The sequence below is a fragment of the Myiozetetes cayanensis genome, unplaced genomic scaffold (assembly GCF_022539395.1).
Source record: "Myiozetetes cayanensis isolate MyiCay16 unplaced genomic scaffold, myiCay2020 scf1, whole genome shotgun sequence".
NCBI classification, from domain to species: domain Eukaryota; kingdom Metazoa; phylum Chordata; class Aves; order Passeriformes; family Tyrannidae; genus Myiozetetes; species Myiozetetes cayanensis.
Genome location: NW_026086604.1, coordinates 136,774,417 through 136,789,027, shown reverse-complemented (window position 1 = coordinate 136,789,027; position 14,611 = coordinate 136,774,417). Strand labels below are relative to the sequence as shown.

The 14,611-nt window shown below is 36.8% G+C and overlaps 1 protein-coding gene across 2 annotated transcripts in view; it reads left to right on the top strand.

The window, feature by feature from the left end:
• The window catches only part of KIF5B (kinesin family member 5B), a 33,801-nt gene extending 19,807 nt beyond the window's left edge, over positions 1-13,994 (top strand). Inside the window, exons 14-26 of one of the 2 annotated variants that reach the window (XM_050311704.1) lie at positions 943-1,149; positions 2,787-2,930; positions 3,569-3,757; positions 4,598-4,715; positions 5,045-5,106; positions 5,197-5,306; positions 5,511-5,612; positions 6,353-6,413; positions 6,524-6,595; positions 6,765-6,869; positions 7,382-7,598; positions 8,994-9,123; positions 11,436-13,994. In XM_050311704.1, the coding sequence (XP_050167661.1) occupies positions 943-1,149; positions 2,787-2,930; positions 3,569-3,757; positions 4,598-4,715; positions 5,045-5,106; positions 5,197-5,306; positions 5,511-5,612; positions 6,353-6,413; positions 6,524-6,595; positions 6,765-6,869; positions 7,382-7,598; positions 8,994-9,123; positions 11,436-11,442 (1,524 nt within the window). In that variant the 3' untranslated portion in view covers positions 11,443-13,994. The remainder of the gene's footprint in view (positions 1-942; positions 1,150-2,786; positions 2,931-3,568; positions 3,758-4,597; positions 4,716-5,044; positions 5,107-5,196; positions 5,307-5,510; positions 5,613-6,352; positions 6,414-6,523; positions 6,596-6,764; positions 6,870-7,381; positions 7,599-8,993; positions 9,124-11,435) is intronic. The other variant, XM_050311714.1, reaches the window with a different exon arrangement.
• Positions 13,995-14,611: the final 617 nt, after the last annotated feature.

Genomic DNA, 14,611 nt, shown 5'->3' with positions numbered 1-14,611 from the left:
CTACCTATTCATTCCTCCCACTTGCACTGTGCTAATCGCTAAGCTTAAACCAGTTTACTTGAATCTTAAGTATCCATGAAGTTTGAAAGAATTGAAGTATTTTATGCAAAGACAGCAGCAGTTGTTTTCCCCATGCAAAGTCAGCAGTTTGTCAAAACTGAAGGTAACTTGATTTACTCTAAGAAATCTGTTGGAGGGTTTACTTTTGGTCAGTTGCTGTACAGAGGGAGAAGGGAGAGGAGGGAAATGAAAAAGGAAGTATCTGTGCTTATTTCAGACCATACTTGCTAGAATACTCAAGTGATTTGTATGCACATGTTGCCAGAGATGTAACTTAATCAAATGGGGGCAAATGCCTATTAATGATGCCTATTAATAATGGAAATGTTAATTTTACTTAGCAAAGATATTAGAAAAAATATTTCTCCACAGCGCAAAGATTTAAAAAATAGTAATCCTTGTGTACATGGTAGGAAGGAAGTGGGTTGAGAACTCAGGAAGCTGAAGCTACTGTTTAATCTTATTTAAATAAATAAATCAGATTCTTTAGCAACTGTATGCTTTGACTAGTTACTCTTCAGCAGCTGAGGGTATTAAAATGCTGGAAGTTTAGTCCCTGCTGACAATTTCATGAGTAGTGTTCAGTTCTGAGAACTTGCTATATTCCATGTGGGCTTCCAATTGCTGTCCCTATGTGTCTTGATTTGTAATCACTTCCATTTTGAAAATATTTTAAAAGAACTATGAATATAGATGGTAAATTTAATTATTCATTCTCACTGTATCTGTCCTTGGCATCCTTATTGCATGATGCGATACACTAAAAATGTAGACGTAAGCTACTGTAGTAGCTAAAAGCAGCTATAAAATCAAGTTATACGTGGAATTTTGTTCATGATTATTTGTTTTTGCGATTTTATTAAATCTCTGTTATTGTTTCAGCTTCTAGCATCAACCAGACGGGACCAAGACAACCTGCAAGCAGAGTTGAATCGTCTTCAGGCTGAAAATGATGCCTCTAAAGAGGAAGTGAAAGAGGTGCTACAAGCCCTTGAAGAATTAGCTGTCAATTATGATCAGAAGTCTCAGGAAGTAGAAGACAAGGCAAAGGAGTATGAACTGCTTAGTGATGAACTCAATCAAAAATCGGTATGCAATGGGGATAAAAAACTACTGACAGTCTTCAGTGTGACTTGACTGTGTTAGCTCTTATCTTTTTAGTGTGTCTGATGTTTTACTACCTGAAGAGTGTTCAGAAATATCCTATATGTCCAAAGTTAACACTTGCATGACATGCTGGTGATCTGATTCAGTTTTATTTGTCTTCCTGGTGCAGTTGGGGTAATCCTGACTTCAGAATCTGCTTCTTCCAATCTTGGAGTTGCAGTGAGCATGCGACAGCTTTTCTGGAAAGGAATGTGTATTTGCCTGCTGTATTTATGGCATGCAAAATAATTTACCTTTATGGCTTCAAAAATAAGCAGTTCTGTTTACTTTCTGAAAAGAGTGGTTAAGAACACTGAGGACATTTCATATTCCAGAGGATAACCCCAGTTAAAATACAGATGCAGCATCAGCCCACAGGATGAATACCATACAGCTCCTTATGTACCTGCAAACTTTCTGAACTGACTGGTAGTTAGTTGGCAAACTTCAATCAGTTTTAAACAGTTAATACTCCCTCATTATCCCAGAATTCTAAATACTGGAGAAGATCAGCATGTTTGCTGGCATTGCAGACAATACGTGGTGGCACAAGTCTCGTTATTCTCTGTTCTTGAAGATGAAATTCGAGTGTGTCTGGGTCTTCTAGTGAATGTGGCTTTCAATTTTCAGTTAGTAAGATTTGGCTTGATAGAACACTGACTCTAAATTTAAAGTTCACAAGATCATGAAACTTCTCTTTAAACTTCTGAGTGTTCTGAGCTGAGTAATCTTTATTGGTAGCTTCCATCAGCTGAAGGTTGGCCAAAAGTCAAAGAATCTTTGGTCATCTTATGAGCAGCATTTAAAATGTGGTGGAGTAGGCCTACTCTGTGTGTGTATGATACCAAAGTGTGTGTTTTGGGGTTTTGTTTGCATTGTTGATGTTGCTTTTAATTAGTTTATAGATAGCAGTTCTAGATATCATAACTAATATCCACTGAGTGTCATGAATAACTCAAACCATAAGAAAGCCACTGTTCTGAGATGTCATAAAATTAAGACATTTTGGTGTTCCCTGTCACAGACAACCCAGGCACTAACCATCCTTTGGCATCTCTGCCAGAAACTTTCCTGCTGTAAAACTGCTGGCACTTCTTTAAAACTGGAGAACAAAGAGCAGACTTTGAGCGTGCGAGCTGCTGAGCTGCAGCCATTGCAACCAGGGCACCTCAGACTTGCTGAAAAACTGCTCTAGATTGTGTTGTGCTTATAAAGTCTCAGTAGTGGATGCAGTTTTTTGCTTTGCAAATAGGGAAGAGTTAAGAGCTCTGCAGGCAAATAAATTGTTTTCCTTTACCAAAATATGGTGAAAAGTGTTGGACTTGCTGTCCATGTACCTTTCTTCTATAAACACAATTCTCTGCAATATTTAATTGTATATAACTTTGAATGCTGTCTAACAATGTGGACACTAATTTTGTTGCACAGTTGTAAGCTTATATTTTATAAACTAGAGTTCTCTGTCCTCAGTACTTCTTAGTTTTTTGAGAAGAAATGCTGTCACTCTGTAAATAGTGTGAAACTAGTTCCAAGAGCAGGAATGTGTTTTGTTTATTAAAGGGTAACTTTTTTTACTGTAGGTCACTTTAGCCAGTATAGATGCAGAGCTTCAGAAACTTAAAGAAATGACCAACCATCAAAAGAAACGAGCAACAGAAATGATGGCCTCCTTACTGAAAGATCTTGCAGAGATAGGAATTGCAGTAGGAAACAATGATGTCAAGGTAAGGATTTATCAGTGCTGTCTTTATTGTCATGTATTAAACACATACATTGTGGATAGGTGTGGTCATTTTCTTACTATGGTAAAAATTACCGCCATAGGAAGCCATATATATATTAATAATTTGAGAATAAGCTTATCCATTCCTTTTACTGTGACTTAATTGGGTCCCAGACAGAATTTGATTATGCAAAGCCAAGGAAGAGCAGGCATGATTTTTTTCTAAAGTAGTGTTTTCCTGCTGTGAAACTGCTTTATGAAGTGGTCTTAATCAACAGCATTGTCTTGGACATGTAATACTGACCTACAGTGACAATCAGGATGATGCTTATATAAAATTGGAGTGAGGAAATGAAATGAAAGATAAATCTAGAGGATCACTGCAGGGCCGGAAAGTAAGCAGTATTAGAAATCAATATTGAACTGTATTTTTGTCTTCAGGCAGCTCACTATCTTAGGGTGAGCTTCTAAATAATCTGTCAGAAAACCTAAACACCAGAATGTTGGTGATGTTTTTTTTAAGAGCTGTGATCATCTGTTGAGGCGGGGGATGTGTTCTGGGTATTAAGTTGCTCCAGTGCACCTTGAGTTCTGTTTTGTTATCTGAGCTTTCCAGATGTACCATTTCTCATTTTTCAGCAGCCTGAGGGAACTGGCATGATAGATGAAGAATTCACAGTTGCAAGACTATACATTAGCAAAATGAAATCAGAAGTAAAAACAATGGTAAAACGGTGCAAACAGTTAGAAGGCACACAGGCCGAAAGCAATAAGAAAATGGAAGAAAACGAAAAGGAGTTGGCTGCCTGCCAGCTCCGGATCTCACAGGTAAATGTTTCTCTGCAGTGTACTTCCTAAATGTTCTTTAAAAATTAAATTTATTAACCTATTAGGGGAAAAAAAGTTGCAGTTTCTTTTTGACTCCTAACAAAGCATATTGTGAGTGAACAGCCACAAAATTCAGCTATTTCCTCAGTACTCTTTTCAGTTTGGATGCTTCTGAGTGGTTTTGAGTGTGACAGGATGTCAAAATTTCTGCAATCTATCTGTAGCCTGATAATGCTTTGTAGCACTTGTATTAAATACTGCAGTCCCTGTTTTTTCCATCACAGAATCCTTTACAAATCCGAGTCTTACAGAAGCAGTGGCCAGTGAGCACTTAGCCTAATGCTGCAAGTTGGAGGGGTAATAATATCACAGTAAAATTACAGCAGGCTTGCATAGCAGATTAAATTTACTTCTAATGCAAGACCATCTTAATGTGATTATTAGACAAGATCAGTAATGTGACCCCTAACACTTCTGAAAATTGTGATCCACATATGCAGTTTAATGTTGCTATATTTTGTTTTACATATGGATGATCATCTTTTTTTAAATCAGTGCAATCTTGGAAATACAGTAGGCCTCTGATAGTATTTAACATTCAAAACATCTCTTCTCCTAGACAAAAATCTATTTCATTCCAATCCAGAATAAAGGTGTTATTTTATAGGCTACATTACAGGTCTACTTGAGTAGTCATATTCTTTTTAAGAGTTTCTAGTTGGTACCATTTTTGTTTTGAGATGAGGTTACTTCTTGTTTAAAAATAAGTATGAACCATTTATGCAGATGTAATTCCATGATACCTGGTTCTAAAGTAAATGAATCTTTTCATCCCACAAGCACGAAGCCAAGATCAAGTCGTTGACTGAATATCTTCAGAACGTGGAACAGAAGAAGAGGCAGCTGGAAGAATCTGTGGATTCCCTTAATGAAGAATTAGTTCAACTCCGAGCACAGGGTAGGACTTGCTTCCCTACACCCCACCCACCGTTTTCAGTATGTCGTGATAAATAGGGATTTGTTCTGTTTAGGTTGAAGGGTAGAGCTATAGAAAGGCTTTTTGCTGCTCAACATGGGGAACTAATCAATGAGAAAACATATTTGTTGTTTGAAAGAACTACTGGGGACAGGATTAAATTGAAGATGTTACTGATTGAATTGATCTTTGTGGTAGGAGAGGTCTTTTAACAAATTTTAAGTTCTTGCCAAGGGAAAGGGAAATTGACTGCATCATCCATGGGATTGCCTAGTTACCTGGCTGAAATGTGTTTTCTCTATCCCTACTAGAAAAGGTCCATGAGATGGAGAAAGAGCACTTAAATAAGGTTCAGACTGCAAATGAAGTCAAGGTAATTTAAATTCATTGTCTAAAACAAAAAAACCAAACCAACCCAGATTCCCACAAAAAGCATTTAATACATTCTGGTTTTTTCTAATAGCAAGCTGTGGAGCAGCAAATTCAGAGCCATCGTGAGACACATCAGAAACAAATCAGTAGCCTAAGAGATGAAGTTGACGCAAAGGAGAAGCTTATCACTGAACTTCAAGAGTAAGTAATTGCCATTACTGTAGTGGTGCCCAATGTCTCTGGTCTGTGTGGGTACAGAAGCAAAATACAATGGGGTACAGAAGCAAAATACAATGGGAAGGAAGTGCCAAGGGTTTCCTTCAGCAATGTCTTTCTGTCTTGTGTTGTTACTGAACGTGGTTTCTGACAGTATCACCTGATAAAATATTTACTTTCTGTGTTCAGCCAAAACCAGAAGATGATGCTTGAACAGGAGCGTCTTAGAGTTGAGCATGAGAAGTTGAAAGCGACTGATCAGGAAAAAAGTAGAAAACTGCATGAACTTACGTAAGTGATGATGATACATAAAACAAACGTGTGTGGGAACACTTACTCTATAAACTACTGACCTAATATGATGAAATGGCTCTCCCTGTATAGGATGCCTATTAAAGAGAAGGATTTTAGGGCCTTCTTGAATTTAACTTTTTTAAAACTTTTGCACTGCCTGAATATTTAAAATTGGAAGTAAAATTATGAAAGAAATGAAGGCCACAACTGTTTTTTGTTAATATGCTAAGGATTGGAGTAATTAACTTTTCAATTTGCAGCTAAGTGTTGCATTGTCCAAGACTGGAAGAGGCTTGTAACAGTTCCTTTATTCTCTTTTTGTTCTTTATGCAGTTTAAGTAGTTAGGTGGTTCTGACTGGCTTATTCTGAAAATGAAACAGTGGCATGCATCACTGATTAATTGCATGGCAAATGACAGACCAGAAACAATGCAGTTTCTTTTTAATTTAGAGTTGTATAAGGTACCTGGAACTACTTTTCCGGAGAGGTCTGGAAAATGAATAGGATGCTGAGATATTGTTTAAAATATTTTATTACCTTAAATGTTTACTCATTTAACAGTGAACTAGCAGTAAACTGGCTGAGTGAGGAGATATTTTGAGAGGAGAAGAAGCTTTTTGTCTACATAATAGAAACACTTGATTTTCATGCAGTGCCTGTTTATTACCCTAGTCTCCTAAAACATTAAAATTTCCAGTTTTGCTGGGATGTTTAGGATGAATTTATTCTCTTTTAGGGTTATGCAGGACAGACGGGAACAAGCAAGACAAGATTTAAAGGGTTTGGAAGAGACTGTGGTAAGATACTCAGAATAAATTCCAAAGCAAATATCAATACTTGCCTTTTTTTATTTTTTCTTTCAGAGTTTGTTGGGGTTGTTTTGTTAACTTCTTATCCTTAACTGTAGGCAAAAGAACTTCAGACTCTTCACAATCTTCGGAAGCTGTTTGTTCAAGATCTGGCTACTAGAGTGAAAAAGGTAATGTGGTGCTGTAGCGAAACTTTTTGTTTCTGAGAATGCTGCTTAAATTTCAGTTTAGAGCTAAATTAGGAATTGATGTTTATGCAGTGTAGTTTTCTGGCTCAATTCTAATATGCAAGTTCAGATTTATACTCAGCCTTCTTTCTCCCTCCCCATGTTACTGCAGAGTGCCGAGATTGACTCAGATGATACAGGAGGCAGTGCTGCACAAAAACAGAAGATTTCCTTCCTTGAGAATAATCTTGAACAGCTTACAAAGGTTCACAAGCAGGTACAGTGAGACTTAGTTTCAAGTTCTAATTAAAATCGAACTCCTCAAGGTTCATTATTATAGCAACAACTACCAATTGGTCATTAAGTAACTTTTTATAATTAAATACTTCTATATCTTTAGTGTGTCTCTTGATGTAGGGAAAATTTAGTCTGTTGTTTTATAATGTAATTAATTAACTATTTTAAGTACATGTAACAAAATAGCTGCATTTAAATTGAAGGAGATCCAAGTTAGTGTTTTTTCACAGTCTGTCAGTATGTGGGATTCTTGCCTGTCTCTTATGGAAAAAGAATGTAGAAATTACTATGTTGGGTAGCAGGTTCTTCCACGGTAGCTGATTTTTCAAATAACAGTCTTATTGTCACTGAAGTATAGATTTACTCAAAGCTTAAGCAAAGTTAATACAGTAGCCCTACTGCTTTGTCTGTTCAGGGGTGGGAGGCTGTTTGGTGAGCTCTCCCTATGAAGAGAGAGAGGTACCAAGAAAATAATCAATTCTGGTTTTGTAGCTGGTACGTGATAATGCTGATCTTCGCTGTGAACTTCCTAAACTGGAGAAGCGACTTAGAGCTACAGCTGAAAGAGTTAAAGCTTTGGAATCTGCACTGAAGGAAGCCAAAGAGAACGCTTCTCGTGATCGCAAGCGGTATCAGCAAGAAGTAGATCGTATAAAGGAAGCTGTGAGATCCAAGAACATGGCCAGAAGAGGACATTCTGCTCAAATTGGTTAGTAGAGAATCCCTTGCCCCCAAAGCTTCATCTGTCTATTTTTTTTTTCTGATCTTTGTGCATATGTGTATCTTTCAGCCCTCATTGGAACTGCATGTGTGAATGTGGTGTACTTTCTACCATGGGTTACATTTCTGTTAAAGACCATAAATGTGTGTAGGTGGTGCTGTGTGGTTGTTTGGCTTTTTACTTATTTTGAATGGCTCTGGGAAAGGCTTACCAACCTAGAATTCTTGCTGAATGTGTGTTGCATTTCCTAGAACAAAACAATACACTGAATGTGAGTCTTAATTTTTTGGAATGGAATTGGAATGATTTAACTTCTAAGACTAAGGAGGTATTTCAAGGCAAGGAGAAAGATTAAGCCATCAGCTGTTGAAACAACAACAGAATTGTCTTGGATCTTGTGAGGAAGAGGGGCAGATGGAAACCCACATCATCCTAAGATCCCTAATTACCTTTTCAGTTCTTTGTTCCAAAACATACAGTACTCCACCACCCTCTCTAGAGACAACTAATGGAGAAACAGAAAAGGGGTAGCGAGGTGGTGGCAAGACAGTCATATTCCCTGGGTCCTCCACATGCCATTACACTGTCAGGTGCTGTATGTCTTACTGGAGATCAGCTTCCTATAAGGCAGAAATCGAGAAGTGTTTCTCCGATGCAGCTGCTACCTGCAGGTGCTTTATATCCCCTCTTGCCTGCCAAAACTTTAAATGCTTCTGTTTAATATTACAGAACTCTGTAAAGTCGTACCATTGTGCATGTTCTGTTAAGAGCTAAGTGCAAAACTGATTGAAAATACAGTTTATTAAGTGTATGCAGCTTGTGAATGACCTGTCAAAACTGCTGGGTTTTCACTTCAGTTATAGAGCAGATTTTATTTTTATGTGGTGCTAGGCTGACAAAGCAGTGTTATCTGGGGAGTAATTGGTATGCAGAACCACTTGCAGAGCAGAGCAGCTACTGACTTACCAATCAAATAGCTGTGGGAAGTACAGCAGGTGTATAATGATTCCTTCAGGAATGTAACCCTTGTGAGACTCTCTAGCATTGTGTCTTATTTGAGTTCTTATTGCCAAAAAATAGGACTCTCACAGGGTAATACGTTAGGTGGAGCAGATAATTCATGTGAATTTTTATCTATATTAAAGCTTTGCGAGCTTTAATTCTAGTAGAGGCAACAAAGCAAAACCTTATCTATTTTCCAGGGCTTGTTGCAGTTGACGCTAATCTGTTAGGTTCTCAGAATACCATCCCCTAGAGTTGTTTTCATATTTAAAGTGCATTCAATTTCATTTGGATAATGTAAAATAAAGCATCAGTAAATTTGAATAATCCAAGGTACAGTTGTGATGTATAAATTTGTAAACCGTGTTTCTTTCCATGCAGCTAAGCCTATCCGTCCTGGCCAGCATCCAGCAGCTTCTCCAACTCATCCAAGTGCAATTCGTGGTGGAGGTGCGTTCACTCAGAACAGCCAGCCTGTTGTACTGCGTGGAGGGGGACGCCAAGACAAAGTGTAAGTTTGTCTTGTAGGATTTTTTAAAATGTGTGATCAAACTACTTTGTATTAGGTTTAATACAGTTCATTCTGTGGCATTAAGTCACTTGGATAGTCAGATTAACTTCTCTTCTTTACAGAATTTTATGGTTAGCAGAACAGTATACATGACCATCTGATGAAAGATGCTGCTTCTTTTCTTATAAAGCTGGTATTTGTTGTAAAGTGGCAGTTCTGGGGTTGTTCTGCTGGAGTAGAACAAAACGTGAAAACAATCAGTTGGAGGTAGTTACCAGTCACAGACAGTAGCTACTATTTGGGAAAGGAGTGGACATATAAATTCTTTTGGCTTCCTAGTATCTTTCTAAATATGGTTTTCTTCAGGAAAACATTCAGTGATGAAGTAAAAATGACACTACTGTTACATGTTATTTATTTGCTTTTCTTACTGCTTCATGTGTCAGTGATTTGGAATTATATAACAAAAGAAACTCATGTCTTCATCCAGTAAACTTAAAATGTTAGCCTAGCTAAAATGCAGTTACTCTAATTGAAATTAATACATGCACTTATTAATCCTAAAGTATCACTTATTAATGTGCAGATCTCTAATCTCCAAAGTAATTACAGAGCGTGGTACTTGATATGCTGAAGCTGCCTTAGAGAATCACATGGTTTTAGTTAATGTCTGCTCTATAGTTGGTCCGTTACTCACCCAACAGTAATGCTTTACTCTCCATTGTCATCTTCACTTTTGAGCATGTCCATAAATGTCTTCTAGACATTCCCTTAGTTATTGGCATCTTCAGTTTGAAAGTACCCCTAAAATGATCGTGGGCTGCTCTAATCCTGGGTGCTCCTATTCTGAAGGGCTCCAGAGCAGCTTATGTTAAACTTGTTTCTACTAGTTTCTTTTTATTAGCTGACTGACTCTCCAAAGCTTTCTCTCTAATTTAGAGAAAATTGGGCTGTAGTACTAGTCAGGGTACCTGGTTCTGTTCAGTAGTGTCTCTTAATAAGTAAGTGGTTGAAATGATGGATACTTTAACCTTGAATAACACCTTGAATGACCAAGGAGCTGGCAGTTCATGGACTCTTGATCATGGACATGTTGAGAGTAATCTTTAGATAGCTACTTTGGCTACAAAGGCAATCGAGCTCAGCTGTCCAATGTAGAGACATTTCAAGGTACGATTGACCCAATTTATTTTAGTTGTCCTCATTAGCATGAGTTTGAACATGCTCTGATGTTGCCTAGAATGCAAAGTGAAAAGAACCTATTTAGGCTCATAGTTTAAGCTTTAGAAGACCAGATATAATCAGTGATAAATAGTTAAAATAGGAATTTGCATCTTGCTGTGAACAAGAGCTTTCACTGTTGCTCCTGGAGAATTTAAATATGAGACTTGGCACTTTGACTTTTGGACTATGTGTAGGTAAATCACGAAGGAATACAAAATGGCTAAGGATTGTCTAGAACACCTTTTTAACAAACAAACCAAAACATCCCACGTCATATGTTCACAGAATCAGTTGCAAAGCTTTCCTGTAATTCTACTGATGTCACCATGTCCCCTATTGCAGTAGAGCTGAACAGAGTTTATCACTTTTAGGCAGGAGACTTGTAATTCATTTCTACTTTCCTGTCTTATTCTTGGAAGAACCTGTCTCTTGTAGAAGCAAAGGAACAAAAGTTTTTGAGCTTATTTTACTATTAAATATAAACTTGTTCTAAGTTTGTGAATACTCTGGTGGCCAGGATCATTTTTCTCTGTAGTAATGTCTATACTTTTTTTGAGGATTAATACAGATTATTATCTTCTGATAATAAGATAAGAACTTTGGGGATAGTTGGAACTTGATACACTGTTTAACTTTTGGAGACCACTATTTAACAAATTATTCTGAACACATTAAAGAAGTACAGAGGTGATAAATTAAAAGCATTAATGCCAAATGATCTCTTAATTCCCATTCCATCTTTCCAAAATAGCAAAGTCAGAACTTTGCAATAACTGGTAGATGGTATCCATGCAGTTGACACTAACCTGAAAAAAGCAGCAGCAGTCATGGAAAATGGAGCAGGGTTATGAGTGGTTTCTCTCTGAAGTGTTTACTCCATTAATGCAGTCAAGACTGCACACCCAGTGTATTTGTTGTGCTGTAAATGCTTTGTGTTGAGTGGTTTCTCACTTTAAATGTTTTATTAGCACTTATCTGAGTGGTCTAAGAACTGAGCTCTTAAATCTTCGTAAATAGTGATATGGTCTATTGTAAATGTAAGTCACTTGGCATTTTTGGCTTAACTCTGTGATTTTTCTCATTTACAGTTGCTGAAAAGTAAATGCGGCGTGAGGAGTATCGGATATTGTGTAGAGGGAGTCATTCCATGACAATAATCTCTCCATTTGGGGACTGTAGGATTATTTTCTGAAAATGTATAAATTATACCTGGCCTGTACAGCTCTTCCCCCTTCTACAAATTCTGCTAACTTGATTCCCAAAAAAAAAAAAACTAGAGTGCAATTTTGGCGTCTTGAAAAATGACATGTTACTTAAAGTGTAGCTCTGCTTATTACACAGTTTGTCTTTCATGTCTTAAATTTAGTCTGCACTGTGCCAAGCTGAATGTACGTTGAGAAAATCTTAGTTCCAATTTTCTAGCTTAATTTGTGTACATCTTATTGTCTTAGGGAATGTGCAACAGTGTTTAAGTATACTTTCATTTTTATCACTTCACATAACACTACATGTCCCACTGAACTAGGGCGGCACTCTACGTCACGGTTTTCTTTTGGAATGCTACATAGAGCATTGGAACTAAATCTGTTTGTACAGTGTAAGAATACTGAAGTGCTTACGACAACTGCCACGAGGCACCGCGATCGCTACACCACAGATCTCCAGAGTTCAGGATGAACACGGCTGTATAACTGTTATCTCATTAAACGCCCGGTTATCGGGTGACTTAGAATTAAATATTGTACAGTAATAAGAGTAAACCTAAGTTTACAAAAAAGACTCTGGCAATGGATTATCCCATCTGTCCTGTTCCTGATTCTGCACACAGTACAGTCTGGTGGAGTGAAAACATTCTGCTTCATTGCGATGAGCCTGTCTGTCCATTTGTCTGTACCTGTGATGGTTCACTTTCGCTGTTTTGTAAGAGCGAAATGGGCGCAATCTAAAATGTAACTTTATATTCCACTACATACAGTACTGGAATTTTTGGCTAAAGTTTTAATTTTCACTTAGAAAAACCTTTTTCAGCAACAGGCTAGTGAATTCAGATGCGTAAATAGAGGACACAACTTTTTAAAACTGATGTATCTGGAAATCCCAGGGACACGTGTTTAAAATAATAATAAAATAAAGTGCTACCCTGAATTGTATTTGTAATCCATTTGTAAGTAGGTATATGAAATGTCCAAAGTAGTGGTTATTGAATATTTTTCTTCTCTTTGCAATAAAGTCCTGTAAAGTGGCTAACAAAATGAAACGCGGGGTTTTTTGTTTTGCTTTGAGCTCCAGTACTCCCACTGAGCCTAATCCAGGGTTTAAAATTTTATAGTGTAATTTGCTTAACTTATTCATAGGGTTTAGCCACTATAATTTTTAGAGCAGCCGCCTTCTGTATAGAAACTGGCTACCAGGTCTTTGAGAGAGAAGGAACTTAGTGTTACTGGAAGAATTCGGTGAGCTTTCCTGACCTGGTTGGTACCACTTTTTGTTCTGGTTTGAATTTTTTTGTTGGGTATTAATCAGTTATTGTGGAAACAGTAGAAACTCTGTGACTGTTCAGACAGCAAATCACTTTCAACTTTTATATTTTAAATAGGTAAAATATTTATATTATGATGGATTATAGTCAAATTTTAGACCTTGAACCACTTTTTTCTATTTCTACAGTAGTCTGAATTTTTAATAGTTTGATTTTTAAAGGTTGAGTGTATCAGTTGGAAATCTCACTCTTTTGGAGTTTTCAGCTTTTAATACAGTTTTGTTCATTAGGGCTGCCAAACACTCCAAACTTGCAGTTGTTTTAGAGCACGGTTGAAAACAGCATACTGAGCAAAGAAAAATAAAGGAACAGCAAACTATCTTGAATTAAATTTCTCTTAATGGAAACAGCACTGTCCATTATTTTTCTCAATGTTAACTACAGGTTTTCAGGCCTTCATTTGTCAATGTGCAATCATAAAAACAAAACACTGAAATGAAGCAGGATTTTTTTCTCATGCCTGTGAGTGGGGGTTTCATTCCTGTAGGTAATTGTCATGGGTTTTGGTGCTGAAAATTGCTGTGTTTAAAAAAATAGATTAAATAGTAACTAGTGTGTAGCTCAGTGTACATCACCTTTTTATATTTAAACTTTTTTTTTTTATTTGAAACCTTTTATGACGTTTACCAAGAACTGCCTCTTAAAATGTAAAAAAATTAAAGAAACAAACACACAACTTTCTTTGCTTTCTGGTTTGGCTGTCATGGGTCAGCCAGACAGGACAGTTACTGTATTTTGTAAATTAAAATATTCAGTCTATACGGGGAATGTTCAACACTGCTATTTCAACTTGCAGTCTTTGAATGGTTCTTATTTTTATGTTCCTCTAGATCATATTTTTAAAAGATGGTTTAGGATAGGAACTTGGTGAAATAATATTTATTTCTGGTGAACAACTAAATTATTTACATAACTTAAATGCTGACTCACTACTGTGTGTAACTCTAAATTTGACATGAGGACAAGTCTACCTGTGGAATATGATTTAACTTCAGTACACTTAAGATGCATTAAAACAATTGGTTTGGGGAAGACGCCATATAGTTTTAACTTACCTGCATGCTGTAAATGTATTTGTGTTTAAATAAAGAGAAGAAAAATCTTTGAACTTTTTTGTGTATTTATTCTATTTATAATCTCTACACCTGTTTTTTACGTTTTTCTCCACATAGTGCTTTTCACTTGATAGGTTTCATAACCACTTTTGTCTTTGTAAATTGTGATCACTTGATGTCTCTTAACCTCTTATGTCCAAGTTAGTTAATATAAGTAAGCTTTTCCCCATACAAATATGGATATTTTAAGCCTGAGTCATCAGAAGAATGTTCACAATAGAAAAAGACACACAAACAATAAAATCCCAAACCAAACAAAAGAACAGGGGAAAAAAAACCCTAATGATGCTTATGGAAATGTTAGACATCAGTTACAGCCATGGTCCATCAGACTTTGCATCACTCTATTCTGGGATTACTTTGATTTCCCCAAAGATATACTTGTTATGCAGTTGATTTTTAATAGCTTCTCTTTGTTGTGAATGTTTTGGTTTGTGGTTGGTTTGGGTGGTTGGTGTTGTTTTTTTTTTGGGGGGGGGGAGGCGGTTGATTTTTTTTTTTGTTGATTTTTTGTAATATCAACTGGTGTATCCTGTTAACAGAAGATGGCTCAGTTAGAGCAGTGCAGTGCTGGCTTTTGAGTGGATTTGTGTCTCTGCTCGATGACCAA